This window comes from Petromyzon marinus, chromosome 3, assembly GCF_048934315.1.
Source record: "Petromyzon marinus isolate PM22_M1 ecotype Great Lakes invasive population chromosome 3, UKy_Petmar_22M1.pri1.0, whole genome shotgun sequence".
Lineage (NCBI taxonomy): Eukaryota > Metazoa > Chordata > Hyperoartia > Petromyzontiformes > Petromyzontidae > Petromyzon > Petromyzon marinus.
In genome coordinates this window covers 9712661-9738269 of record NC_133669.1, presented here as the reverse complement: position 1 = coordinate 9738269, position 25609 = coordinate 9712661, and the positions used below count along the sequence as shown (strand labels likewise).

The following is a 25609-nucleotide window of genomic DNA, read 5'->3' as shown; positions in this document are numbered from 1 at the left end:
ACGCCAGTGACGGTTATTTGAACCGGTCTTGGGCCTCCCCTATGTCGACTCAGCTTCAAATGAGTACCCGGTGCGGTGCGTAAACATCGCCACTGGGGAGACAAAGGAGGCCGGGCGTGGTGCTGGCTACCCGCCCCCTCGTGTGCCGTGCCGCCCTTCATAGGTGCTCGCTAACAGCACTTACCCCAACAGTCTGTTCAGGCTGTACGGGGTATCTTTGTCTTAGTTGTTTTTTGAGGAGTGGGGGCGCGTGGCTCAATCGCTCAACAAATATTTCCCGGGTCACTCGTAGACCGGAGTGTGCAGTGTGACTGGTAGCCGCTGGCATAGCGAGAGGTGTGATGAGATGTGGTGTGCCGTGTCGTCAGACCGCACAGATCCGGCCGAAGTTCAGCCCTACAGGGGGAAGCGATATCACGGAGCGGTAATTCAGGATTGTCCGCACGCACGCGCGCACGCGCGTGCTCACCTGGCGAGGCCGTGGGCAGCACCACTTGTCCCCCGTGCACCTCGCACACGAAGCTCTGCACCTTGATGCAGTCGGTCGTCTCCCACTTGCCCGATTCTGAGCCTGGGGTTGGGAAGGGCAAGGGGGGGGGGGAAGGGTCACGAGGTATTCCGGGGGCGGGGTGAGGTTGGGGCGACAGAAGTTGTAAGAGAGCAAGGACTGCGTAGCGCTATCCATGCACACACGCTTGTGTGTATGTACGTCGGTGTGTGTGTGTGTGCATACATGTGTTTATGCGTGTACATGCGTATGGTTGTATGCGTACACACGTTTTCGCGTACGCACCTTCGACTAGCACGGTTGGCTTTGTACGGTGCGAAGGAAGTTCAACTTTATTCTAGATTTGAAGCTTTCGTGACTGCAAGGATCCATACTCTTTGGTTCTATTCGGTAAAGTCACGTAAAAGTATAAAACAATAAAAATAAAAAATTCACGACGTTTCGGCCACAACACAAGTGGCCTTCATCAGGTGAAGGCCACTTGGTCCCTTCACCTGATGAAGGCCACTTGTGTTGTGGCCGAAACGTCGGGAATTTTTAAATTTTGTTGTTTTATACTTTTACGTGACTTTACCGAATAGAACCAAAGAGTAAAGTTCAACTTACATACGTACGCGCGGTACTGTGTGAACATGTTGCGCGTGTTCGTGCGTGTACACGTGCCTGTGTACGTGCGTATGTGCGCACAAGCGTGCCTGTGCGTGCCCGTGTATGCGTGTGCACGTGCGTACCCACCAGTGTAAATCTGCCCACAGTCCCATCGGCCGGGCGTGTTGCGGGGGTGATTCGCAGCCCAATTTGTGAACCCAGACACGGCCGTCCCGTCGGACCACTTCATCTCGCCATCGCGCTCCTTGTCTGCACGTCACCCAGCACCGTCGTCAACATCATTAACGTCACCAGGAGAAACTGGCCTCGTCGCCACCGTCACGAGCACAGCAGCAGCGTGAATGTTACGAACACCACCAACAGCAGTAGCAGCAGCATGAGAGCCATGATCAGCCTCGACCATCAACGCCATCACCAAAAGCACAAACATCATCTCCATCACCAGCAGCAGCATCACCAACATCACCACCAGCACTAGCATCATCGCTGTAACTACATCACCGTCATCACCATCATTACCATTACAAGCGTCGGTATCGCCACAAACCATCGTGATCATCGCCATCATCATCATCACAGCCATTACTGCTGATATCAACAGCATATCGTATGGCCATCATCATCATGATCATCGCCTGGTCTCTGGGGGAGGGGGGGACCAACCGGACGCTCCGATCCAGAAGTCCACGACTCGGTTGTTCTGGAGGTCAGGAATCAGAGAGTTGATGAAGTCCTGTTCATCAACACTGCGGGCACGCACAGAGAAAACGAGACAAAGAACCCCCGTGTAGCTTACACAGACTGTTGGGGCAAGTCCTGTTAGCGAGCATCCATCATGGCCAGCACGGCGCACAACGGGAGCGGTAGCGTGGCCATTACGAAGTCCGGCTGTCTTTGTCTCCCCGGTACCGATGTTCACACGCCGTACCCGACTCTAGTTTAAGAGACCGAGTCGACCACAAAGAAGCCCGGCGACACTTCAGATATCGGTCGCCAATGATGTTGGCCGTGCCCGGGATTTTAACTCGGGGAACCCGGGTGTGTAGCACAGTGCGCAAACAACTACGCCACCTCTCACCGCGGCGGTGGCGACGCAACACACCCACTCTAAATCACGTGCGCTACAAACATGCAGGCGCAGTTTTGTGTGGTTTAAAATGTATGATTGTTGAACTTCTTTTGCGCCGTACGTCGGAGGTGCGGGGGAGGAAGGACAATAAACGAAACACAAAAATCAGTTCGAAAGCAATGAGTTTTCAATATAGAGTTAAAAGTGCATAGCTCTGGTGGGTCCCTAATATCAGAATACATGGCAGCGGATGATGCAGGTAAAGCCCAGCCAATTTAAACTCCGAACCTCGGACAGGTGACGTCTCACCTCCTGACGGCGATTGGTCATGGCCATGGGTAATGTAATCTGGTGAAGGTGTTTGTCGATGGTTATTGGTGACGGCGATTGGTGATATTGGCGGTGGTGTCACACAGATTGATGGAGGGCAGCTGGGCGCCAAAACCTCAGGCAGGTGATGACTCGCCTCGCGATGGTGATCAGTGATGGTGACTGGTGATGGTGAAGAAAGATGATGGGTGATGGTGATGTATGTATGTTGAATTTATTTCGCACCGTACGTAGCCAACCGTGCTAATCGGAGGTGCGGGGGAAGGACAACTAAACACAAAAAGTGGTTCTAAATAAACGAGTTTTCAATCTAGATTGTGATCTTCTCATGGAAAGCAGCTGAGCAAGCACTGATCCTGTGCCAGTCGGCGTTCCCGTCTACGTCATGGTGATTTTTCGAGAGTGAAGATGATGGTTTAATGATGGGCGTCACCTGTTGATGGACAGCAGCTGGGCGCCGACCCTCTGGCAGGTGAACAGGGCCTCGTTCCACGTTGTTCTCCGGACGAGGCTTGTCACCACCCAGTAGCAGCGGCCCGCAAACGGGGCCCAGCCCTCGGGGCACACGGCTGTGCACATCATCGACACCAACATCATCATCGACATCATCAGCAGCATCACCATGGCCACCGTCGTCAACACGATCTTCACCATCAGCATCACCGTCGGCATCATCATTGTAGTCATTAGAATAGACACCATCATCAATTCACCATCAATGACACTGTTGTCATGGTCACCAACACCAAATGCCATCGTCACCATCACCATTAACACTACAAATTAACTTTATGGTCGTACCCCGGGGTACCATATTACCCCGGCTCTCGTATATTGTCCGTGATGCAATCATTTTTGGTCTGTTGATGGTCAGCAATGCGGCAATCGACTTATCTAGACTAGCTGTACACGATGCACGATTCAAAGTTAAAATTTTCGATAACGGATTTTTTAATGATAATGTTTGGCGTTTCGAGATCGCGGAGCAGCACTGATTTCGGATTGATTGGTACCCCAGTCGCGGAGCTAAGTAAACCCCTGGAAAAAAATAGTGTCCCAGAAATAAAATATTTAATTGCCTCGGCCAATTTGTATTATTTGGTACCCCGGGGTACCACCATAAGGATCAAATGTCACCATCATCATTACAGCCACCAGCGCCACGTCCATGGCCCAACGACAAAGACCGCCCCATACAGCCTTAACAGACTTTTCGGGCAAGTACAGTTATCGAGCACCTATGAAGGCCGGCATGGCAAATGTTGGGGTGGGTGGCCACCATTACGCCCGGCCGCACTTTGTCTCTCTACATGTACTCATTTCAGGCTGAGTTGACCTAGAGGAGGCCCAGGACCGGTTCAGATAATTGTCACTGGCGTTAGTGGCCATGATCGATAATCGAACTCTGGCCGACGGGTTCGTAGCACAGCGTGCTAACCGCTGCACTACCGCTCCCCATTTCCACGACCACTACAATAACCACCACCATCACGCACTGTTGAGGCCGCGCTTGCAGATAAAGGGCCGCTCCTCCCCGCATCGTTTGGTCATCCACCCGCCCGTGTCTTCCCCCGGCATACGTACGATCTTCACACACAGCTTGTGGGCTTCAGGACTACGCACACACACACACACATAAACACGCCAATCTTGAGATGTTCACAATTTCTTCCAGTTATATTTATCTTCATTTCTCCAATTCAAATTTCATAAAACACACGTACATATACGGTAAGAATGAATATTGATTGATGAGCGATCAGGATCAAAGTCACATTGTTTTGGGCTTCTGTATGGTACTGTTGGTTGGCCAGAATTAGGGGGTCACATTCAGGGATCAGGGGTTAAGGTCACCTTATGTCAGGCTCCTCGGTATCCCAGTTGCTGTATGAGAACACTTCTCCTGTGCTCCAGTGGAAGTCACTGCTGTTCCCGTGGCAGCCAAACGCTGTACACGTCTGATTGAACGACAAGAAAAAGACACAAACGCACACCGCATGCACGCGCCTGTGATGCCCGAGCAACATCACTCGTAGCCTAAAGCCACCAAACGTCCCGGTTTCAAAAAGCAATTGTCCCAAAGCGTTCGTAAAAGCACTGGGATTTGCCCCAGTGTTCGGCACCTCCGCCACGCACAACCTGCCACACCGTCGGGGCTTTCCTTACCAGGCGGGAGAGGCCGATCCAGGGGTCGTTGTCGAGCCTCTGCGCGAGCGCAAGGGCGTGCGCCTGCTCGTCGGCACTGGTGACCGCGACCAGGTCGCCGCCGTTTCTCACGCAGTAGGTGCGCGCGTTCGGCCAGGTGCGCTCGGGTGACACGGAGAGCAGATAGCACGAGTCGCCCCTCAGCTCCCAGCCCACGTCGCAGCCCGGCATAGCCGGGCCTTGGGGCAGCGACAAGGTGGAAAAGGGAGCGTTACTCTCAGAGGCAGGGCCGGTGTGCCGAGGTATGCCGCTCACGCAGCGCGTGATTAAATAGTCATTGGGTTTTTTATCTCCTCCATTCGGCACTGAGTAGAAGACAGCACGACTCTTCTTCACCTCGTGACATCTCGCCGATGACACAGTTGGCATTGCAGTTGAGAAAGAAGACAAATTATAGGAGAGGTGGTGCAGTGATGGTGCTGTGGTGTTTCGTGTAGATTTGTGGCAATGTCATGATGGTGTAATAGTGTGCGGTGGTGTTTGGGTTGTTAATTTTCATTTTTTTAGCATCATTGATAATTGCATACAAAATAAAACAATTACAACAAAACATCTCTTAAGTTGGCTTCACGATGAATATGAAAGGTCATTTAAAAGAAATGTGCTGAACAATTGGAGATATCTGTAAGAAGGACACAATAACCTGTATATCTACCACTGTAATTCCTTGACCTCCAAACCCCCAACACCCCCCCCCTCCCCGCAACCGCGCCCCCTCACCGCTCTCGCAGATGAACTTTTGGGACAGGAGGCACGAGGCGTCGTTCCAGAACCCTCCGTCCCCAGCTGCAATGTCCCCACAGTCCTCCCCAGATCCCCCCTGTGCGTCCGGCCAGTCATCGGGCTGCCCAGGTCTCCATTTCCTGCAGCACGCGAATCATCCGCATCATCATCGTCATCATCCCCATTTCCTATAGCACACGCGTACACAGGTGTATGTACGTGTACTCGAGTGTGGGTAGGTGTACACAGGTGTGCACGGATATGGGTAGCTGTACACAGGTGAGGACGTGTATGGGTAGCTGTACACAGGTGTGCACGGGTATGGGTAGGTGTACACAGGTGTGCACGGGTATGGGTAGGTGTACACAGGTGAGCACGGGTATGGGTAGGTGTACACAGGTGTGCACGGGTATGGGTAGGTGTACACAGGTGTGCACGTGTATGGGTAGCTGTACACAGGTGTGCACGGGTATGGGTAGGTGTACACAGGTGTGCACGGGAATGGGTAGCTGTACACAGGTGTGCACGTGTATGGGTAGGTGTACACAGGTGTGCACGGGTATGGGTAGGTGTACACAGGTGTGCACGGGTATGGGTAGGTGTACACAGGTGTGCACGGGTATGGGTAGGTGTACACAGGTGAGCACGGGTATGGGTAGGTGTACACAGGTGAGGACGTGTATGGGTAGGTGTACACAGGTGTGCACGTGTATGGGTAGCTGTACACAGGTGTGCACGGGTATGGGTAGCTGTACACAGGTGTGCACGTGTATGGGTAGCTGTACACAGGTGTGCACGGGTATGGGTAGCTGTACACAGGTGAGCACGGGTATGGGTAGCTGTACACAGGTGTGCACGGGTATGGGTAGGTGTACACAGGTGAGGACGTGTATGGGTAGCTGTACACAGGTGTGCACGTGTATGGGTAGGTGTACACAGGTGTGCCCGTGTATGGGTAGCTGTACACAGGTGTGCACGTGTATGGGTAGGTGTACACAGGTGTGCACGGGTATGGGTAGCTGTACACAGGTGAGCACGGGTATGGGTAGGTGTACACAGGTGGGCACGTGTATGGGTAGCTGTACACAGGTGAGCACGGGTATGGGTAGGTGTACACAGGTGTGCACGTGTATGGATAGCTGTACACAGGTGTGCACGTGTATGTGTAGCTGTACACAGGTGTGCACGCGCATGGGTAGCTGTACACAGGTGTGCACGTGTATGGATAGCTGTACACAGGTGTGCACGTGTATGGGTAGCTGTACACAGGTGTGCACGTGTATAGGCAGGTGTACACAGGTGTGCACGTGTATGGGTAGGTGTACACAGGTGTGCACGTGTATGGGTAGCTGTACACAGGTGTGCACGTGTATGGGTAGCTGTACACAGGTGTGCACGTGTATGGGTAGCTGTACACAGGTGTGCACGTGTATGGGTAGCTGTACACAGGTGTGCACGTGTATGGGTAGGTGTACACAGGTGTGCACGTGTGTGCACGCTCACTGGAGCTCCGGCAGGTAGGGGGACCCGTCGCTCCACTCATAGACCCCCTCAGTCACTTGGTCGTGCAGACCAAACCAGTAGAGGTTCGATCCCACCAGGTGCGACGCGATCCAGTTCTGAAACAGGTGCAACAACAAGAACATCCACAGATGTAGCGGCTGCCAATCGCCCGTAAGTGACGGTGAGGTGTCACAACGCACTCTTGTGCCAGGCTAGGTGCACCTCGTGAACACGCATACAGCGCACAGTACGAGAACGCAAATGAAAAGCGCACAAATACAAATCGTACAGCACATCGTCGTCACCCATAATCGATCCACTTCTGAATGAAGACCTCACCAAAGGCGTTACCATCGCTCACTATTTTCTCGCGACGCGCGAGGCATCCATAGCTCCTGCACACGTGCTCTCTCCTTTCGTCTGCTACTCCTTCGTTTAGTCTCGACCAGAGGCGACCGGTCCACCCACGTGCCCTGCCACCTTAGCCCACTTACTTTTCTAAAGGCGATGGTGATAATGAGTAAATTATAATTGAAAAAAAAACATCTCCAACTTGGCGTAGATGTTCTACAATACATGCGTTCCTCTGTCTCTCGGTGAATTCATTCCCAGCATGAATCCCTTTCTCAGTGCTTCTCTCTGCAGAAATTCGTGAGCGATGACAACTCTGGGTTCCATCTTCACACACGCAGTCCACCACAGATGCCACACGAGTCCTCCACGGCCATGGTGAATAGGGGTAGGTGAGTGCATGGCCATGGTGAGTAGGGGATAGGTGAGTGCATGATCATGGTGAGTGGGGGTTGGTTGAGTGCATGATCATGGTGAGTGGGGGTTGGTTGAGTGCATGATCGTGGTGAGTAGGGGTAGGTGAGTGCATGATCATGGTGAGTGGGAGTTGGTTGAGTGCATGATCATGGTGAGTGGGGGTTGGTTGAGTGCATGATCGTGGTGAGTAGGGGTAGGTGAGTGCATGATCATGGTGAGTGGGGGTAGGTGAGTGCATGATCATGGTGAGTGGGGGTAGGTGAGTGCATGATCGTGGTGAGTAGGGGTAGGTGAGTGCATGATCATGGTGAGTAGGGGTAGGTGAGTGCATGATCGTGGTGAGTAGGGGTAGGTGAGTGCATGACCATGGTGAGTAGGGGTAGGTGAGTGCATGATCATGGTGAGTAGGGGTAGGTGAGTGCATGATCATGGTGAGTAGGGGTAGGTGAGTGCATGATCATGGTGAGTGGGGGTAGGTGAGTGCATGATCATGGTGAGTGCATGATCATGGTGAGTAGGGGTAGGTGAGTGCATGATCGTGGTGAGTAGGGGTAGGTGAGTGCATGACCATGGTGAGTAGGGGTAGGTGAGTGCATGACCATGGTGAGTAGGGGTAGGTGAGTGCATGATCGTGGTGAGTAGGGGTAGGTGAGTGCATAACCATGGTGAGTAGGGGTAGGTGAGTGCATGATCATGGTGAGTAGGGGTAGGTGAGTGCATGACCATGGTGAGTAGGGGTAGGTGAGTGCATGATCATGGTGAGTAGGGGTAGGTGAGTGCATGATCATGGTGAGTGAGGGTAGGTGAGTGCATGATCATGGTGAGTGGGGGTAGGTGAGTGCATGATCATGGTCAGTAGGGGTAGGTGAGTGCATGATCGTGGTGAGTAGGGGTAGGTGAGTGCATGACCATGGTGAGTAGGGGTAGGTGAGTGCATGATCATGGTGAGTAGGGGTAGGTGAGTGCATGATCATGGTGAGTAGGGGTAGGTGAGTGCATGATCATGGTGAGTGGGGGTAGGTGAGTGCATGATCATGGTGAGTGCATGATCATGGTGAGTAGGGGTAGGTGAGTGCATGATCGTGGTGAGTAGGGGTAGGTGAGTGCATGACCATGGTGAGTAGGGGTAGGTGAGTGCATGATCATGGTGAGTAGGGGTAGGTGAGTGCATGACCATGGTGAGTAGGGGTAGGTGAGTGCATGATCATGGTGAGTAGGGGTAGGTGAGTGCATGATCATGGTGAGTGAGGGTAGGTGAGTGCATGATCATGGTGAGTGGGGGTAGGTGAGTGCATGATCATGGTCAGTAGGGGTAGGTGAGTGCATGATCGTGGTGAGTAGGGGTAGGTGAGTGCATGACCATGGTGAGTAGGGGTAGGTGAGTGCATGATCATGGTGAGTAGGGGTAGGTGAGTGCATGATCATGGTGAGTAGGGGTAGGTGAGTGCATGATCATGGTGAGTGGGGGTAGGTGAGTGCATGATCATGGTGAGTGCATGATCATGGTGAGTAGGGGTAGGTGAGTGCATGATCGTGGTGAGTAGGGGTAGGTGAGTGCATGACCATGGTGAGTAGGGGTAGGTGAGTGCATGACTATGGTGAGTAGGGGTAGGTGAGTGCATGATCATGGTGAGTAGGGGTAGGTGAGTGCATGATCATGGTGAGTGGGGGTAGGTGAGTGCATGATCATGGTCAGTAGGGGTAGGTGAGTGCATGACCATGGTGAGTAGGGGTAGGTGAGTGCATGATCATGGTGAGTAGGGGATAGGTGAGTGCATGATCATGGTGAGTAGGGGTAGGTGAGTGCATGACCATGGTGAGTGGGGGTAGGTGAGTGCATGACCATGGTGAGTAGGGGTAGGTGAGTGCATGATCATGGTGAGTAGGGGGGGGTGAGTGCATGATCATGGTGAGTAGGCTTCGGTGTTAGCAGGGCCATAAGTTTAAATCCACACGCACAAAAAACGGACACAGAAAGTACCTCGGGCTTTATGATTTATGCAAAAAAAATCCATCAGCAATTCCGGAGGGCCGGCTCTAGGTGGGTGCTGGGCCGGGCCCTGCACCACCAAACGCCCCCTGTGGTCCACCCGAGTTCACGCTCCTTCGCGGTGAATCGCGGTTATTAGGGTGGGCCCCGTTGGGGGTGGGCCGGTGGCCCCCCCACCCCCACAAACACACATCAGCTCTACTGCCCCCCACCCGCCATCCCAGAGGAGTTGGGAGCCGAAGCACCCCCCCCCCACCTCCCGAGCATCCCACCAACCCACCTGCTCCCCCGCCGAGTTGACGCTCATCAGGTCCCCCCCGTGGCGCAAGCAGTAGATGCGAGCGCCCGCCCAAGGTAAGTTCTCGGTGGACACGTAGTAGCAGTGGCCGTTGTACTCCTGCCATGAGGTGGGGCACACCGCGTGGCAAGGGGCTATAAGAGGAGGGAGGGAAGAGGAGATGGGGGGGGGCGGTAGTTGTGGTTAGAGCGAACTCCGCCGAATCGAGTTCGAGTCCCGGCTCACGGCGTGGTGCCGCTGGCCACCCCACCCACCTCGTGTACCGTGCCGGCCTTCATAGGTGCTCGCTTACAGCACTTGCCCCAACAGTCTACTCAGGCTATACTGGGGGGAGCGGGGGGATCTTTGTCTTTGTAATGGGAGGTGAGAGGGGAAGAGAACGTCACTTGATGGTGAGTGCACTCCTAAACCACTGCGACTGCCGCGCCGGGGAATCGAACCGGCGATCTCTGCATTGCAAGCTTCAGCATTACTCAACGGCAGTAGCTCTGTTTAATAAAACAAAATCAGGTTTACAAATTCTCTAATATGTGAGTTATTATACCATTTTTTTTGTAAAGTTTTGCTGGCTGGCGTGGGTGCGGGCACGCATAATTTGTGTCATGACGTAAGGTTCGTGCATGCCGACGTCACGCCACCCACCCTCCCTGGCCACGGACCCCACAACGTAAACGCGATTGAGGAAGGAGGTTAAACGAAACGAATTATTTTTTTTTATCTTACCGGGTAATGCCCACTGAGCTATACAGCTGTGGGTTTTTTTCATCCCGAAGCGACCTGGTAATCTCAAGTGATATAGCTCAACGAAGTGGCTTATCATCATGTGGACATTTGTAGCAACCGGTTACTCTAAACGCGTCATGTTGATTCTAAATGTGGAGGGAAACACCGGAGGATCCGGATAAAAATCTACGCGACCACGAGGGGAGAACGTGCAAACTTCACAATATACAGCAGGCGTCAGGGTCGGGATGTCGAACCCACGTCCAAGCAGTACCAGGGCGGAAGGGGGAGAGGCAAGAGAGAGAGAGTGCGACGGGAACGGGAGTGGTGGGAATAAGGAGAGCGAGGGTGAGAATTGAGAGAGACGAACAGGGAGAGAGTGGGGAAGGGAGTGGGTGAGATACAGTGGAGGGAGGAGATGGATATAGAGGGAGGGAGAGGTCGAAGAGGGAACAGAAGGAATAGAGAAACTAACATAAATTGGGATTTTTCGATTTAAAGCTTTCGTGACTGCAGGAATTCATATTATTGGTTCTTTCGGTAAAGTCACATAGAAGGGAAATAAAAAAATAAAAAAATAAATTGTTATAAACATTACAGATAAGGCTAGAGAAAGGTGGAGAGAGACAAGACCTTCTATAAGATTAAAAGTATTTCTGGCTGGCTGAGAGGGATGGACGGTGAAGTACAAAGGACGTGCGGGTTGCTAGATTTAATCATTACAAGCGGTGGCTCATCATCAACGCGATGGTTGAGAACGCGTGATCTGGCGCTCGTGATGTGCGCGTGTTTGCTGGGCTTAGGCGCCCTTGGTGGCCATAAACACGTATAACACCCCCTTCAGCGACCAAGCTTTCCTCGTGAGTGTCAAATAAACCTAGACTCCTACCTGTATCCACGTCACCTTGGTATCCCAATGGAACGATCCATATGTCATAACATATAATATATGCACTGAGTTTGTTTTGCGGGGGGTGTTAACTAATGCACAAGAATGGTGTGTTGCTTTTTAATTATTATGTTTATGTTCATGGACATTGGCGAAAGAAAGATGGAATGAAAGATGAAAGGTGCTTAAAGAAGCATTGAGCAATCGGAGCATGCTCGGATTTACCCCAAGAGGCTGAAATAGAAACATCACTCGGAGAAGACGTGCAAAGTAGAGAACAATTTTATTTCGTTAAAAGTGAGTGCGCTTCTGCAGGATATACTCTTGCTATTTAGAAGATAAACTATATATGTGTTATTTTTCCAGGTGAGTCCCACTGAGCTATACAACTCTTTTTCAGAAGCAACCTAGCCACAAGTGGTAGCTCAACGAAGTGGCGTATCACGTGGAAATTCATAGCAGGAGCCAAATATTCTAAACGCGTGTTGTTTAATGAGGTGGGAAAACCCGGAGGACCCGAAGGGAAATCCACGCGACCACGTAGAGAACATGCAAACTCCAAATGTAGAGCAGGCGTCAAGGTTGGGATCGAACCCATGACCTCATGTACACTTTTCGAGGTAGTTCACATCTCGCTACTGTGGCATCACGGTGGTGAGATATGCCCTCGATGAGGGATGATGGCAAAGGTGTCGAGATTAACAACAAAGTGAGAGCCAAAGAACGAAACACGATGGAGAGGGCATCCACCAGTGAGATGAAGCGATTCATTCAGTTCATTTGCAGGCGCTTAGTGGATTGTTATCTCCCATTACCATCATGACTGGCTTTATTATGATCACCCAATGGGATTCGTCTAAGATGATACGCTTTGCTGATGAGCATCACGTAAATGGAATCCAGCTTTGGTTAACAAATGGTCTGGCCGATTATAACACGGAATTCATTCCAAATGATTTATCAAACCCCGCAAGCTATAATTATTTACAATACAGTATTATAATAATTAGCGTTTAAGGAATGGGCGATGAAAATTCGTGACTTAGAGCGCTTTGCAAAACACGGTGAAACAGCCTCTGGGTTAACAACACGTGATCCGTGCTGGCTATGTACAAGCCAACATCAGAACAATATTTGACAGCATTGATAGTGACAAATTCAATACTTTGCAAAATCAATACTGTTCAATAAACCAAAAATTCATACGTAAAAAGGTTTCCCAGAAATTAATTCGTGGAACAGTAATTTTCTGAATCCGTGTGAGCCTAATAATGAATCTATCAAAATACTGAAATAATTAGTTAGACTTAAATAATTAAAATTTTGATTTAAAGCTTTCATGACTGCAGGGATTCATATTCTTGGTTCTTTCCCTTCTACGTGACTTTACCGAAAGAACCAAGAATATGAAAGAATTTAATCAAAATTAGCACTCGACCGGGTGGCACAATTATGCTAAATTCATGTCTGGTCAGTTCAAATACCGCTCGAGGTCGATAAATCTGGTACCATTGTTGGAAACCAAAGTAGTTCAGCGTATCAACACGCCTCTGCCACAGGAAGGTGGAATTTCCACGAGTGCACCGCTTACTCACCCCATCCCACGGCGAGGACCGAGAGGGCGGCCAGCAGGTAACCACGCATGGCTCCACAACGATGGTGGTGATGATGATGATGTCGTTGATGAAGTTTGTATTTAACGCAGATCCTTGTTATCTTTGATTGGCGGCGCGAAGATTAATGCCCATGGGTTCTAAATTAAAAATCCCCAGCCACCTGGGTCCTGCATCGAACTCTGATGTCCTAGGTCTACGGAGTCCTGAAAGCACCACTGTGAATTGAACGCAGTGTCTGGAGTTGAACTCAGTATTCTTGAGTCTGTGGACCAAGATCCAAGTTGGGGAGAGGGTCTTTAGTACTCCCCTCGGTCTCGGGGAACTAGGGTCTGGGGACGAGGATCCGGGATCTAACTGGGAGTTCTGAGGTCCGGGTCTCCGACCGGGCGGGCTATTTATATGCGTGCACTTGCTCATGCGTTAATGTGTAGCCGCACGCGCGCGTGTGCGTGAGTGTGCGTGTGCCAAGCGCCACTAATGAGTCATTGCGTAAACATGAGCGGGTGTACAGGTGTGTCCGCGGGTTATAGCGAATGTAATAGATGCTAATGAGTAATAGGTGCTCGCTAACAGAGCTTGCCCCTGAAATCCAAGCAGGGGAAGTTGTACGTATGGGTGCAGTGATGTATGGACACAATTCTATTAAATAGTATGGACTTATTCCCACCATGAGAATGCAATATTTCCCAATTTTGAGGGTCCCAAAACATGTTTGGAGAACCGACAGCTCGCAGGGCGCACTTGGTTTCATACGTCACAAGGCACGATAGTCTTGCTCGTAATAAAATACTGGGCACGTCACAATGTGTCACGATGTATGTGCGACATCAACGACAAATATCTGAGCAGGTTCTGGGCCTCCCCCTAGATCGACTCGGCTTTAAATTGCTTGCCTGGTGTGATATGGTGGTGGTTATGGCAGTGGTCGTGGAAGCGCGGAGTGGTAGTGCAGCGGTTAGCGCGCTGCGTCACGAACCCGTTATCCCCAGTTCGATTCCCGCTCACGACCACCAACACCAGCGACGATTATCTGAACCGGTCATGGGCCTCCTCTATGTCGACTCAGACTGAAATGAGTACTTGCTGCGGTGCGTAGTAAACATCGCCACTTTGGGAGACAAAGGCGGCCAGGTTCGTGGTGTTGGCCACCCCTCCGCCCTCGCGTCCAGTTCCGGCCTTCGTGGATGCCCGCGAAGAGCACTCAGCCCGACAGTCTGCTCAGGGGTATATCGGCGGGATATTTGTCTTTGCAATTGGGTGAGTTGAGCTCCGCGTGATCTCGTGCGTGCACGAGGGATGGAGGCGCGTGAGTTCCGCTCGTACACGCGGAGGCCCCTGCGCCCACCCCCTCCCCTCCACCCCCCGACGATCTCCGTGACCCCACGACTTGTGTTATCCACAGTTCACAATTTGAAAGCTGTAAGTGACGATTGCATCCCCATAACACGGGAAACTAGTGCAGGCCAAAAAAAAGAGTAAAAATAAAGAAAAACAAACACACTGCACAAAGTGTAACACAAAACAAATATCTTCAGCGCTTCTTTGCAGCGTTCCCTGTTACGTTCTTCAGTCGTTTCCTGTAATTCATTCCCATTTGGTTTATATAATGCCGATATAAAAATCATAACTGAGGTGGTTAATACTTTTCCCATTTATGTTTCTGCATTTGTATCCCCAATTAAGTTGGCATAAAGTATTTTATGTCACTGCGAATAGCTCTGCTCAGAGTACATTTCCTTACCCGACTCCTCTTACTAACATGTATTTTGTGATTGGCTGGCCTCTAATTGTCCATTTAACAGGTCCCTGCAGGGTGGGCTGGTCCATTTAACAGGTCCCTGCAGGGTGGGCTGGTAGGAACATTGGAATTTTGCGCAATTTTATTTTTACACCCCAACAGCACGATATTTCACGTCGTTAAAGTATTGAAAGGGGACGGACGGACGGACGGGCACATTAATCTATTGCAGGCTGGTACACTCAGTTTACAACTTCGTTCCTACCAGTATCAATTCTCTATAATATTTTTGAACAATTTATATGCACTTTAAAGGAGGCTACCTTGTCTTCCTTTTTGAATACGTGACAAATCGAAGCATTATTCCAGGACCGGGGTGTTCCATTTTCATGTAAACGTTTCATTAAAAAGGCGCACTAATTTTGATGCAACATTCAGGCCTGCTTCCTTGATAATGCTCAGGTATTCAACCTTGTCCAGTTCTTCCTTTTCGTACTTTGAAGGTCAATGGTTACTTTCAAATGTGACACCTGGAATCTTCTCCTCCTCGCCTGAAGTTTGATGTTTTCTGGGGTATATTATATTCTTTAAAAAAAAAATCGAGTTTTCTACTGTGTAGCATTCTGCTTACATCATTAGGATTCCATCTTGCTCTCTACAGTCCACTAGTCGAGCTTCACCAATCATCAACTTCATTTGATCTGTTTTTATAGGTTATATGACATCGATGACATGCTTTTTTTCTTCCAAATTCTCTCTCAATTGTTAACGGTTGTTCAGTCCCATGTAGTCTTACGTTATTGTTATTTTCTTTGACTAAGAATCACGGAACTTTTTTTTAAAATATTGTACTTTTCACATCGCTTATTTTCTTCAACATGCTGTGTGTGGTTCCATATAGCTTGTTCTCTTCTAGTTTGTTTTTTTACTTTGACCCCCCCCCCCCTACTTTCAATGAATGCCCAGTCCATTACAATCTTAGTTATTTTTCATTACTGGTGGTGACTTCCATTTCACGATTTTGCTTTTGTCAATTGAATCTGCTTGTAATCAGTCTTCCTCCTAAACTCGTTTTTTCATCTTAACCACTTATTTTTAAACTGTAATTAACTTTGTCATCTCTTTGGCGATGAAGTGTAACTTGAATTGCATTAGCCTTGTGATCACTTCCTGTATGTCATTTTCTGGGTGTCTGTGAGATGTCAATTTCATTTCTAATTTCTCTATTTGAGATCCTCCATATCAATGCCATCGTCTCCATGTTTCTGAGGATGACGATGGAGGTGTTAGCAGTAATTAAGGTGGTGGCGACTTTTCCAAACGTAGTAATGATAATGACGATGACACTAATGATAATAGCAGTCATGACAGTGGAGATGTTAACAGTAATACATTGATATTGGCATTTTAATTGCGCTGGAATGGCTAAATGAAACATACAACTAAAAAAATAATCAACACCTATTTCAACGATACGCCGTTACATTTTCCAGATTAGGGATTAAGCGACACAAGAAGCTTCTTCTGACATGGCTATACAACAGCAGATGAGAGCGCGTGCCACATATTGCTTCCGTCGCCGCACTTAAACACATAAACCTCTCGACATGCGGTTATAAACTGGAAGCGGCCTCATGTCGCATCCTCCTTTATTGAGCCTTCCGTGAGTTAAGTTACGCTCTGTCAATGGTTAGACTCGGGCTAACAGGGGGTTTCACAAGTGCGGCAAAAGATGAACATTTAGAGGCATCAATATTTAACCGTGAGACCGTGGTAAAGGGGAATGAGACACTTCAAAGGGCTAGCGAGTCATGCTGAAGGTAGGAATGTGATTGCACGCACACATAAATAGCTAAGGGTATAATAATTATAAGTCAGCAGAACTGCAAGACTTATAATTGGGTCTGGGCACGTTTATTATGTGTACAGTGGACTCGTCCTCCACCATGTCACCGTCAACATCATCATCACCTCCACCACGACCATCATCACAACCAAGTCATAACCACCAAAACCTTCATCAAAATTATCAGAAATATTACATATTTCATCACCTCTACCACAATCACCACTATCGTCATTACAGCTAGCATCAATCTTACCACCCACCATTACCACCACTGTCACGAGAGCTCTCATCCACTTCAACTATGCAGCATCTCCATTTGTCACGATCCTCATCCATGTCTATTTGAAATTGTAGGACAGTCCTTGACTTACGAACGGGTTACGTTCCTGAGACCCGTTCGTAAGTCGATTTGTTCGTATCTCAGGACTCAATGCTGTACTGTATTCAATTGTACAGTCAGTGTTATAAATTGTGTTTTGATTCAACAAAAAATGAAAAACATCGTGAAACTAATAAGAAATATTGCAGATTTGCATGTAATACTGTAATAAATACTGTATAGTAAATAAAACATTAAATAATGGAACACGAAACGAAAAAAAAAATCTGTTTTATTTTCAATTACCTTGAGTCCTGATTCTGGCGTGCTTATCGGAAGGGGTGTGCATCTCACAGAGGACAGCTCCACCAAACAAAATAGTTCCGTGGTTCGGTTTATAATACGATCGAATGTTCGCAAGTCGGATGATTAAAAATAATAACGTAAGTCGGAAATTCGTATCTTGAGTACTGTATATTTTCACCATCATCACCACAATTACCATCAAAATTCCATCCGCCACAACTATCTTCATCAACATTGTAATTTGCACAATGATGCTTTCAAAAATAACATTCATTTAAATACGTTTTTGGAAGACAATGTTTTAAGTTGTTTGTACATTTCTTTTCGTTTATTAGAAATGATTAAAGTTACGATTCAATTTAGCGCGAGATATTTTTACAAGTCTGTTTCCCAATTTTATCCCGATTGTGCTGTCAGTGTTATGTCACTTTACGAAGAATCCATTGGAAACCCCCTGCATTACACAACAGCCCGTAGAATTGGATATCACCATAGTAATGTCTGTTGCATTACAGTAAAACCGATATATTTCATTCTTCACCAAATTGAGCGCAGAACCATATTTCATGGTTTTTTGCACATTCATTGGTAGCTAGGCAGAGGGCATCAACTTGCTACACTCGAGAACCCAGTTTTATTGCAGGATCTCAACAGTGGCAGCTTAGCGCTCTGACCTCTGACCAACCCACCTCCTATATAATTAACAGTGTATTGTATAGTTAACCGAGTTAAACATGTGAATAGTGGCAGCATGATACGCAAAGTGAACCTCTGCATAAAACAGCCTCCATTCTTCAAGACGTCTTCACACTGTCACCGTGGCCACCTCATTAGCGATTCCTAGAGGAGAGAGAGATTATGAGAGTTGCGAGAGAGACAGATGGAGACAGTAAGAGCTGTTAAAGATAAAATGATGGGACATGTAATTGGTGGCAAGAGTGGCACAGTGGTTCACGCACCCTGAGTTTGATTCCTCGCCATGGCCAACATCAGTGACGAGTGATATGTGAACCAGGCAGTCCTGGCCACCGCGCCCAACTCGCCAAGTATTGTTAAATATGACTGACAAAGGATGGGGGAGGCTTTCATCCATGAAGTTAACTCACGAGTGGCTGTAAAATAATTAATTGTTTTGCGTTTCAGTCGGGATTAGAGAAGCATACATCTGAGGAAGTGGGTTTACAGGGCATCCACTATTAAATAATTTAAATTCAATGGAAGATTCATCAGGGTCAATAAAACTACAAAAAACACTTGTTCGTGTGAAGATGTTAAAACGTGAGTTCCATCGCTCTCATCCTCCACATCACAATCCATGGTGCTGGCGACATTTAAGATTTGAGAAAGTCTTAGGTATTTTCCAGCGTCTTGGCTGTAATTGGTCCAAATGCTCATGCAATGGCGCTCTTGAAATCACCCAAGCTATTCATTTCTTGGTACACATGTTATCTTTCACTAAATCCCAAAATGCAACCGTGCAGGTAAGACTGAAATTCAATATAATTACTTAACAATGGTTGATATCTTTATGGACCACCCTGAAAGTTGTAACCCATTACAGGTCGTTCCAGAGTGGGGTGTGGTCTCTGTGGAGCCAGTTATAAGTTTGAATCGGGGATGGGGTGTAGGGGACGTCAATCAATGTATCTTCCTGCTTCAACGAGTATAAGGAACCGCTTATTTATGTTGGTGACCCTAAGCCAGCGGTGGAAATTCCATATTCCCATGGTAGAGACCAGTCTCTTCATAGAGTGACTTTAGTTGATTTCCCACAGTGTGGTGCTCATGTTATCAACCTCGGAGAAATTATGCACCTTATTCCATTTACATATTTCCCCACCTCCCCTTACTCTATCTCCATTATACCTCTCTTTGTGTGAATAAGTCCTGGATGTGGTGAAGTGACCTCTCTGTGGAAGTGGTTAAAGGTTTAAGTCTAGATCACGGTGAAGAGGTCCATCTATAACTAACAAGAGGTTTCAGTTATAAACTTGGAACAAAAGTGATGTTAGGGTTTTTCTACAGGTGGTTATCGGTTTGAATCCTGGGCATGGTGGAGGAGTTAGGTCCCTCTATATGTGGGTATAGGTTTGAGTCCTGGACGTGGTGAGCTTGGTGCTGCATGGTCTGCTAAAGGCTTGCTCACCACACACGTTCTCAAACATCTTGATGTAGATGTACCCATCGAGACCCCACTCCGGGCCCCACGAGTTACGGACAATCCAGTACGGGAGGTCACCTACAAATGTGGACACACAAACACAGCGACACACACAGAGATAAGCACACAAGGACGTGCATGAATGCACGGAGTAAGGACGCTGAATAATATTTACACATGCATTCGCACATATATACAGATAATGCCATCAAGCCCTGCCAATCAACTACCACCCAGAGGCTCACATGCGAGTAGAGTTGAGACGTTTTTGTTCAATTATTTTGATGTTGTCCAATTAGTCGGGAAATGGAACTGATAATCGGGAAAGTGATCGATTACTTAAATAATGCGATAGCCCAGCTGTAGGTCACAGCGTTTCGGTGCGTACCAAGCGAGTATCCGGTGAGTGTGACGGCGTGGTTGGGTGCCGAGGAGGAGCAGTGGTGCTGCACCACGCCACCCAGGTAGTCCTGCCAGCTCACTGCATCCACACTCACGGCCAGCGGACCCCGGCCCACCAGCCAGCCCATCATGGCCTCTTCGTCATCGCTGCTCACGGGACACAAAGAACCCCCACATAGCCTTTTACAGACTGTTGCGGCGAGTGCCGTTAGTGAGCACCGATTAAGGTCGGCATGGCGCACAAGGAGGTGATGTGACCAGCACCACGCTCGACCGGCTTTATCCCCAATACTGATGTTTACACACTGCACCAGGTACTAATTTTAAGGCTGAGTCCACCAAGGGGAGGCCTAAGACTGGTTAAAGATATTCGCCACTGATGTTGACTGTGAGCGGAAATCTTGCTCTCGTCGCCAAGTTCATAGAACCGTGCGCTAACATCTACATTACCACTCCTCAAAGACAATGATCACCCTGATAGTCTTAACACACTCCTGGGGCAAGTGCTGTTAATGAGCACCTATTGGTATGGCACACGAGGGGGTGGGTGTCCAAGCACCATGCCTGGCTGCCTTTATCCCCCAGTGCTGATGTTTACACACTGTACCAGATACTCATTTGAGGCTGAGCCGACTTAGGGGAGACCCAGAACTAGTTCAGATAATCATTACTGATGTTGGCTTTGAGCAGAAATCGACTTCAGGCTGCCAGGTTCACAGCACAGCAAGCTAACCCCTACACTACCACTCTTCACGCAAAGTCACAAGCACACACATATGCAGGCACACACACTTATGCATAATGATATAGGCACGCACACACCACTCACACTTGTACGCACGCATGTACCGGAAGGAGTGCGATGCAAAGTCCTTGATTTCCACACCAGGAGTGGAGTTCGTAAAAATCCGGCATGGACCAGCACTGTTAGTGAATGGGTACACGGATTCCAGAACCAAATGCAACCGTGTCTACACACAAACACATACAACAAGGAATAAAAAAAGATTAGCCACAAATGAAATCGTCGAAAAATCTGCTAATTAAAGCTGATGATGTAAAAGTAAAAAGTATAAATGTGAGGTGGTAGACATCTCAGTTGATCTAGCTAAGTCTGTGATGGAAATTCCACATTCCTTTGACAGCGGCCAGACTATTTATAAGACAATGACAGAAATGGGACTTATTTAATTGATCTCAAAGTAAAGATGGGCCAATTTTATGACCGGCAGGGAAATGAACTCGTAACCCTAACGCTAAACATTTTCAAAGAAATCCTCACCCTGGCAATCATCAGTGTCAATAATTTTTCAAATGTTTCTTTGGATGTTTTGAGAATGTTTACCATATGGGTTGTTTGAATGCAAGCTGGAAAATAGGTTTAAGCAGGTTCAACCATGTTAGCCCTGTTACCGAGCTTGGCGCAAGCACCTTGATGACGTCAAAGATGCTTATTGGTTCATTTCTGTTGTCGTTGTTGTTGTTGGTGACATTATAGTTGCTGTCATTGTTGTCGTTGCTGTTGTGTGCGGGACCACGGCCATACCTTATTGAGCCAGGAGAAGGCCGTGACAGTATCACCCCCCTGGCAGCCGTGGTTGACCCTGGAACAGTCGAGGACCTGCTGGACGCTCAGCGGCTTCAGGAGGCCCCCCGCTAGCACGCTGGCGCTCTCCACGACCTGCACGGACGCAAACGCCCAGCAGCCGCCGCACTACACAGACGCACGCACAGGCGCACGCACAGGCGCACGCACAGGCGCACGCACAGGCGCACGCACAGGCGCACGCACAGGCGCACGCACAGGCGCACGCACAGGCGCACACGTGTATGCATTTGTATGTAGAGATATGCAGACATTCATGCAGGGACAGACACACACATGGGGGGGGGGCAGATAAAGACAAAGATCCCCCGTATCACCTTAACAGACTTTTTTGGGGCAAGTGTTGTGAGTGAGCACCTATGAAGGCCAGCAAGGCACACAAGCGGGTGGGTGGCCAGCACCACACCCGGCTGCCCTTGTATCCCTCGTGGCAATGTTTATATATCACACTAGGCACTTATTTGAAGCCGAGTCGACGTAGGGGAGGCCCAAGACGGGTTCAGAAAATCGTCACTGGTGTTGGCCATGAGCAGGAATCGAATTCAGATCGCCGAGTTCGTTGCGCAGTGGTAATCACTACACATGCAGGGGCAGAAATGCAATCACAAGGAAATAGAAAAAACATCCTCCCCCATAGGCTTTAACAGACTGTTGGAGCTAATGCACGATGGGATGGTATGGCCACCACCACCCAGTGCAGATGTTTACACACCGCACTGGGGACTCATTTACAAATGAGTCAACCATTGTAAGGCTCAGTACTGATTGAGATTTGAACTCAAGCTACCAGGTTCACTGTGCAACCACTCCCCATGATACACACACAGACTGAAGCACACACAGGATGAGTATGCATATGCCAGTATATGGGCACAGGTAGGGACAGGAGCATGGCTACTGGTGGAAAAGATGTGTACACTGGGAATGGGAAAACATGGGTCGCATGTCATGAGTACTATTCACACACCAAACACAAAGGTATACAGCGTAGGGCATGCGTGGGAGAATGAGTATACTTGCAGAAGATTGCATGCACACTTGTGTACATGGGTGAGTACATGGACATGCACTCATGCAGTGGTGATTAAAGCTACCAAACAAATACCCTGTTTTGGCCAGAACAGTCCAGCTTTCAAAAAGGCTGTCCCAAAGCTTTTTAAAAAATCAGGATAGTGTCATGGCTTACAATTTCTGGTCTCATGCTCGACTCATAATACGGGAAAAGGACATGGCTGCTTGAGTGGTGATTGATGCTGGCAGAGTAGTGAGCAGGGCCTATCAGATGTAGGTGGGGCTAATGTCAGAAAACAAAAGGAGGCCACCTCACTGTGTGCGGAGCTAGTGGTGGCACGAGTGTGGCTATGTAAAAGTTGGTAGGGTTTGGCGGAGGACGTACCTGCCAGCTTATGATGTGCCTTGGTGGAGCCTCCAATACATTTGGTAGCTTTAAGCAGTGATGGTGGGGATGGTGGTAGAGGTGATAGTGGTGGTAGTGATGACAGTGACACTGGCAGGCAGTTGGTAGTAAAGATGGCGTTGATAAAGGAGGGCGATTACTGATGTTTGCGGTGACGTTGGCTGTGAACCTCACAGACTCCTGGTTCTTCACAGCTGTCACCGCTCGCTTGTCCCTCCAGTCAAAGTGCGTGGGAAGATTAGAGAGTTGAACATGGGGCCCAGGTGGGGCTGAGGCTCCACTGTAAGCAGGGGGGCCCTTCGTCCCCAGCAGAAACATTTCTGCATGAGGGGGTGCGGTGGAATGAGAACAGAAGGCAGTGTGTGGCAAAAATAAGCTTAGCCTGGCACAAGCATCATGATGTCACCACGAAATATTGAGAATGGTGCTGTCGTGTGTGCACCTATGTATCATTAGCAGTGGGTACACAGACATGGCTGGACGTGGTCACAGCTACATCAACCCTTCCATTTATACTGTACTCCACTACAATAGTCGGGGGAAATAACAGAATAAGCAGCATGTTATCTCAAAACCTCTACACCTTTCTCATCAACCTCAGTACACTCCGGCGTAACTTTTAATACTGATTGTAAGATATGGGAGCCATGGATTTCACTACAATCGACCTGTTGGCAAGGAAGAGAGTCATTATGAAGTAGTGGGGTATCTATAAATAGATTATCCTGTACAATACAATACATCTAAATTGTAAATGTCGAGCTCCGCAATTGCTTTCTCACGCCACTGCCGGTGAAAGGACTTCCACAAGAGAATCTTGGCCTACTCTTCCATAGCGACCAGGCGTCCTGGAAGACCTGCCGTTCAACTTCAGCCACAAGTATCCAAAGTGTATATGGTGCAGTGATTGGAATCGGGGACATCAGAAGTGCTTGCCAAGCAGGGTCGACAAGGCCATTATGATGAGACAGTAACCCCTTCGTGTTGTGCCGTCTCTCTTGATTGCCATACCTCGGAACTCTTGCGGGGTGAGGTCGGAGAAGCGAGTCACTCCGTAGCGGGGCCGCCACCGCGACCCGTTGTGCCGGGCGCTCGCAGCAGCGTTGAGCCATTCGTGTCGGCGAAGGCTCGCCTAGAAAACACAAGACGAAGATTAATGTCTGGTTCAATGAGTATCGGTCATTAACACTGCACCCACAGATCTCTCGTGTTGTCTTCATCTGGACTCTGTGAGCTTGTCATTAACACTGCACCCACAGATCCCACGTGTTCTCTTCGTCTGGCTCTGTGAGTCTCAGTCATTAACACTGCACTCAAAGATCCCACGTGTTGTCTTCGTCTGGCTCTGTGAGTCTCAGTTATTAACAGGACCCTGGGGGATCCCTCATGTTGCCCTTAGATCTCACCTGGTACACGGCGAATCTCTCGTCGTATTCCCGCTGGGAGCTGTACTTCTTGCCGAACCTCAACACAAACTCCTCGAAGGACGAACCCGTCCCATGGTCGCTACTGCGGTTAACCGAGTCGGCATTGCGGTTAACCGAGTCGGCATTGCGGTTAACAGAGTCGGCATTGCGGTTAACAGAGTCGGCATTGCGGTTAACAGAGTCGGCATTGCGGTTAACAGAGTCGGCATTGCGGTTAACAGAGTCGGCATTGCGGTTAACAGAGTCGGCATTGCGGTTAACCGGGAGGATATCGCGATTATCGCGATCGGCATCTCCAAAAATCGGGACGCATAGCGACGCGGCGAAGATGACCAAAGTAATCGCATTACCGGTAAATAAATACATTTTATTTTTTGTTTAAAAAGAAGAAAAACTGTACACAAACTCCCCCCACCACCCCCCCCCCCCGGAAAACCTCTATGAACAAAAGCTGCTATACCGAAGCACGCGATTAATTGAGCAAACACACAAAACGTTACGAATTTGTCACGTTCTGTTTTATACGTGACAACCCTTACTAAATTGGCCTGTGTCGGGTGGCGGCGGGCTTAACGACACATGTACACCCCCCCCCCTCCACGTGATGAAAGACGTGTTCACGGCCTGCAGTAGTAACGCGTTCAATACGCCGCCTACGGGCGCGGTAAAAACTCCCCCCCCTGCCCCCCCTGCCCCCACCGCCGCCGCCCCCCCCCCCCCGCTGCCGCCCCCCTCTGCCGCCCCCCCTCTGCCGCCCCCCCACCGCCGCCCCCCCCCGCCGCCGCCCCCCCCCCGCCGCCGCCCCCCCCCCGCCGCCGCCCCCCCCCGCCGCCGCCCCCCCCGCCGCTCCCCCCCCCACCACCGCCCCCCCAACCACCGCCCCTACCACCGCCCCCCCCCACCACCGCCCCCCCGCCGCCGCCCCCCACCACCGCCCCCCCCCCAACCACCGCCGCCGCCGCTCGCGCCGCGTTCTTTGCTCAACGATAATAAATAAAAAGGGGGGGTGGGGGGGGGTCTCGCCCCGACTGGGCGCTCTCAAAGCGAATCCGTTCACGACTCGGCGCCCTTCGCGAGCTCCGTTGGGGGCGAAGTGGACGCGCTCCGTTTGCCCCGAGAAGCTTTCCTGACGAAGAAGACGAAGACGCCGCCG

The 25609-nt window shown here is 49.5% G+C and overlaps 2 protein-coding genes across 2 annotated transcripts in view; both read right to left on the bottom strand.

Annotated features, from left to right (window-relative positions):
• Positions 1 to 14701, bottom strand: part of LOC116953251 (uncharacterized) — a 46974-nt gene extending 32273 nt beyond the window's left edge. The window contains exons 1-11 of the mRNA XM_032973291.2: positions 13211 to 14701; positions 9986 to 10137; positions 6948 to 7063; positions 5442 to 5584; positions 4683 to 4900; positions 4371 to 4474; positions 4013 to 4131; positions 2950 to 3085; positions 1781 to 1863; positions 1244 to 1366; positions 470 to 571 (exon numbers count right to left, since the gene is read on the bottom strand). Of these exons, the coding sequence (XP_032829182.2) occupies positions 470 to 571; positions 1244 to 1366; positions 1781 to 1863; positions 2950 to 3085; positions 4013 to 4131; positions 4371 to 4474; positions 4683 to 4900; positions 5442 to 5584; positions 6948 to 7063; positions 9986 to 10137; positions 13211 to 13259 (1345 nt within the window). The 5' untranslated portion in view covers positions 13260 to 14701. The remainder of the gene's footprint in view (positions 1 to 469; positions 572 to 1243; positions 1367 to 1780; positions 1864 to 2949; positions 3086 to 4012; positions 4132 to 4370; positions 4475 to 4682; positions 4901 to 5441; positions 5585 to 6947; positions 7064 to 9985; positions 10138 to 13210) is intronic.
• A 2160-nt stretch (positions 14702 to 16861) lies between these two features.
• Positions 16862 to 25111, bottom strand: CTSO (cathepsin O). The gene is made up of 8 exons (XM_032973264.2): positions 24436 to 25111; positions 24041 to 24161; positions 23204 to 23349; positions 21553 to 21720; positions 20856 to 20977; positions 19993 to 20153; positions 19590 to 19682; positions 16862 to 18283 (listed from the first exon to the last, which is right to left on the bottom strand). Exons 1-8 carry the CDS (start codon positions 24820 to 24822, stop codon positions 18249 to 18251), a joined length of 1233 nt encoding a protein of 410 aa, XP_032829155.1. The 5' UTR covers positions 24823 to 25111; the 3' UTR covers positions 16862 to 18248.
• Positions 25112 to 25609: the final 498 nt, after the last annotated feature.

What these genes read in the sequence shown, in the direction of transcription:
- CTSO (XM_032973264.2), bottom strand. Translation starts at nt 24,822, where the DNA reads ATGTATTTATTTACCGGTAATGCGATTACTTTGGTCATCTTCGCCGCG. An exon ending in AGAGATTCGCCGTGTACCAG is followed by an intron (nt 24,162 to 24,435) that starts GTGAGATCTAAG and finishes TGTGTTTTCTAG; the next exon opens with GCGAGCCTTCGCCGACACGA. An exon ending in ACTCACCGGATACTCGCTTG is followed by an intron (nt 19,683 to 19,992) that starts GTACGCACCGAA and finishes CCACATTTGTAG; the next exon opens with GTGACCTCCCGTACTGGATT.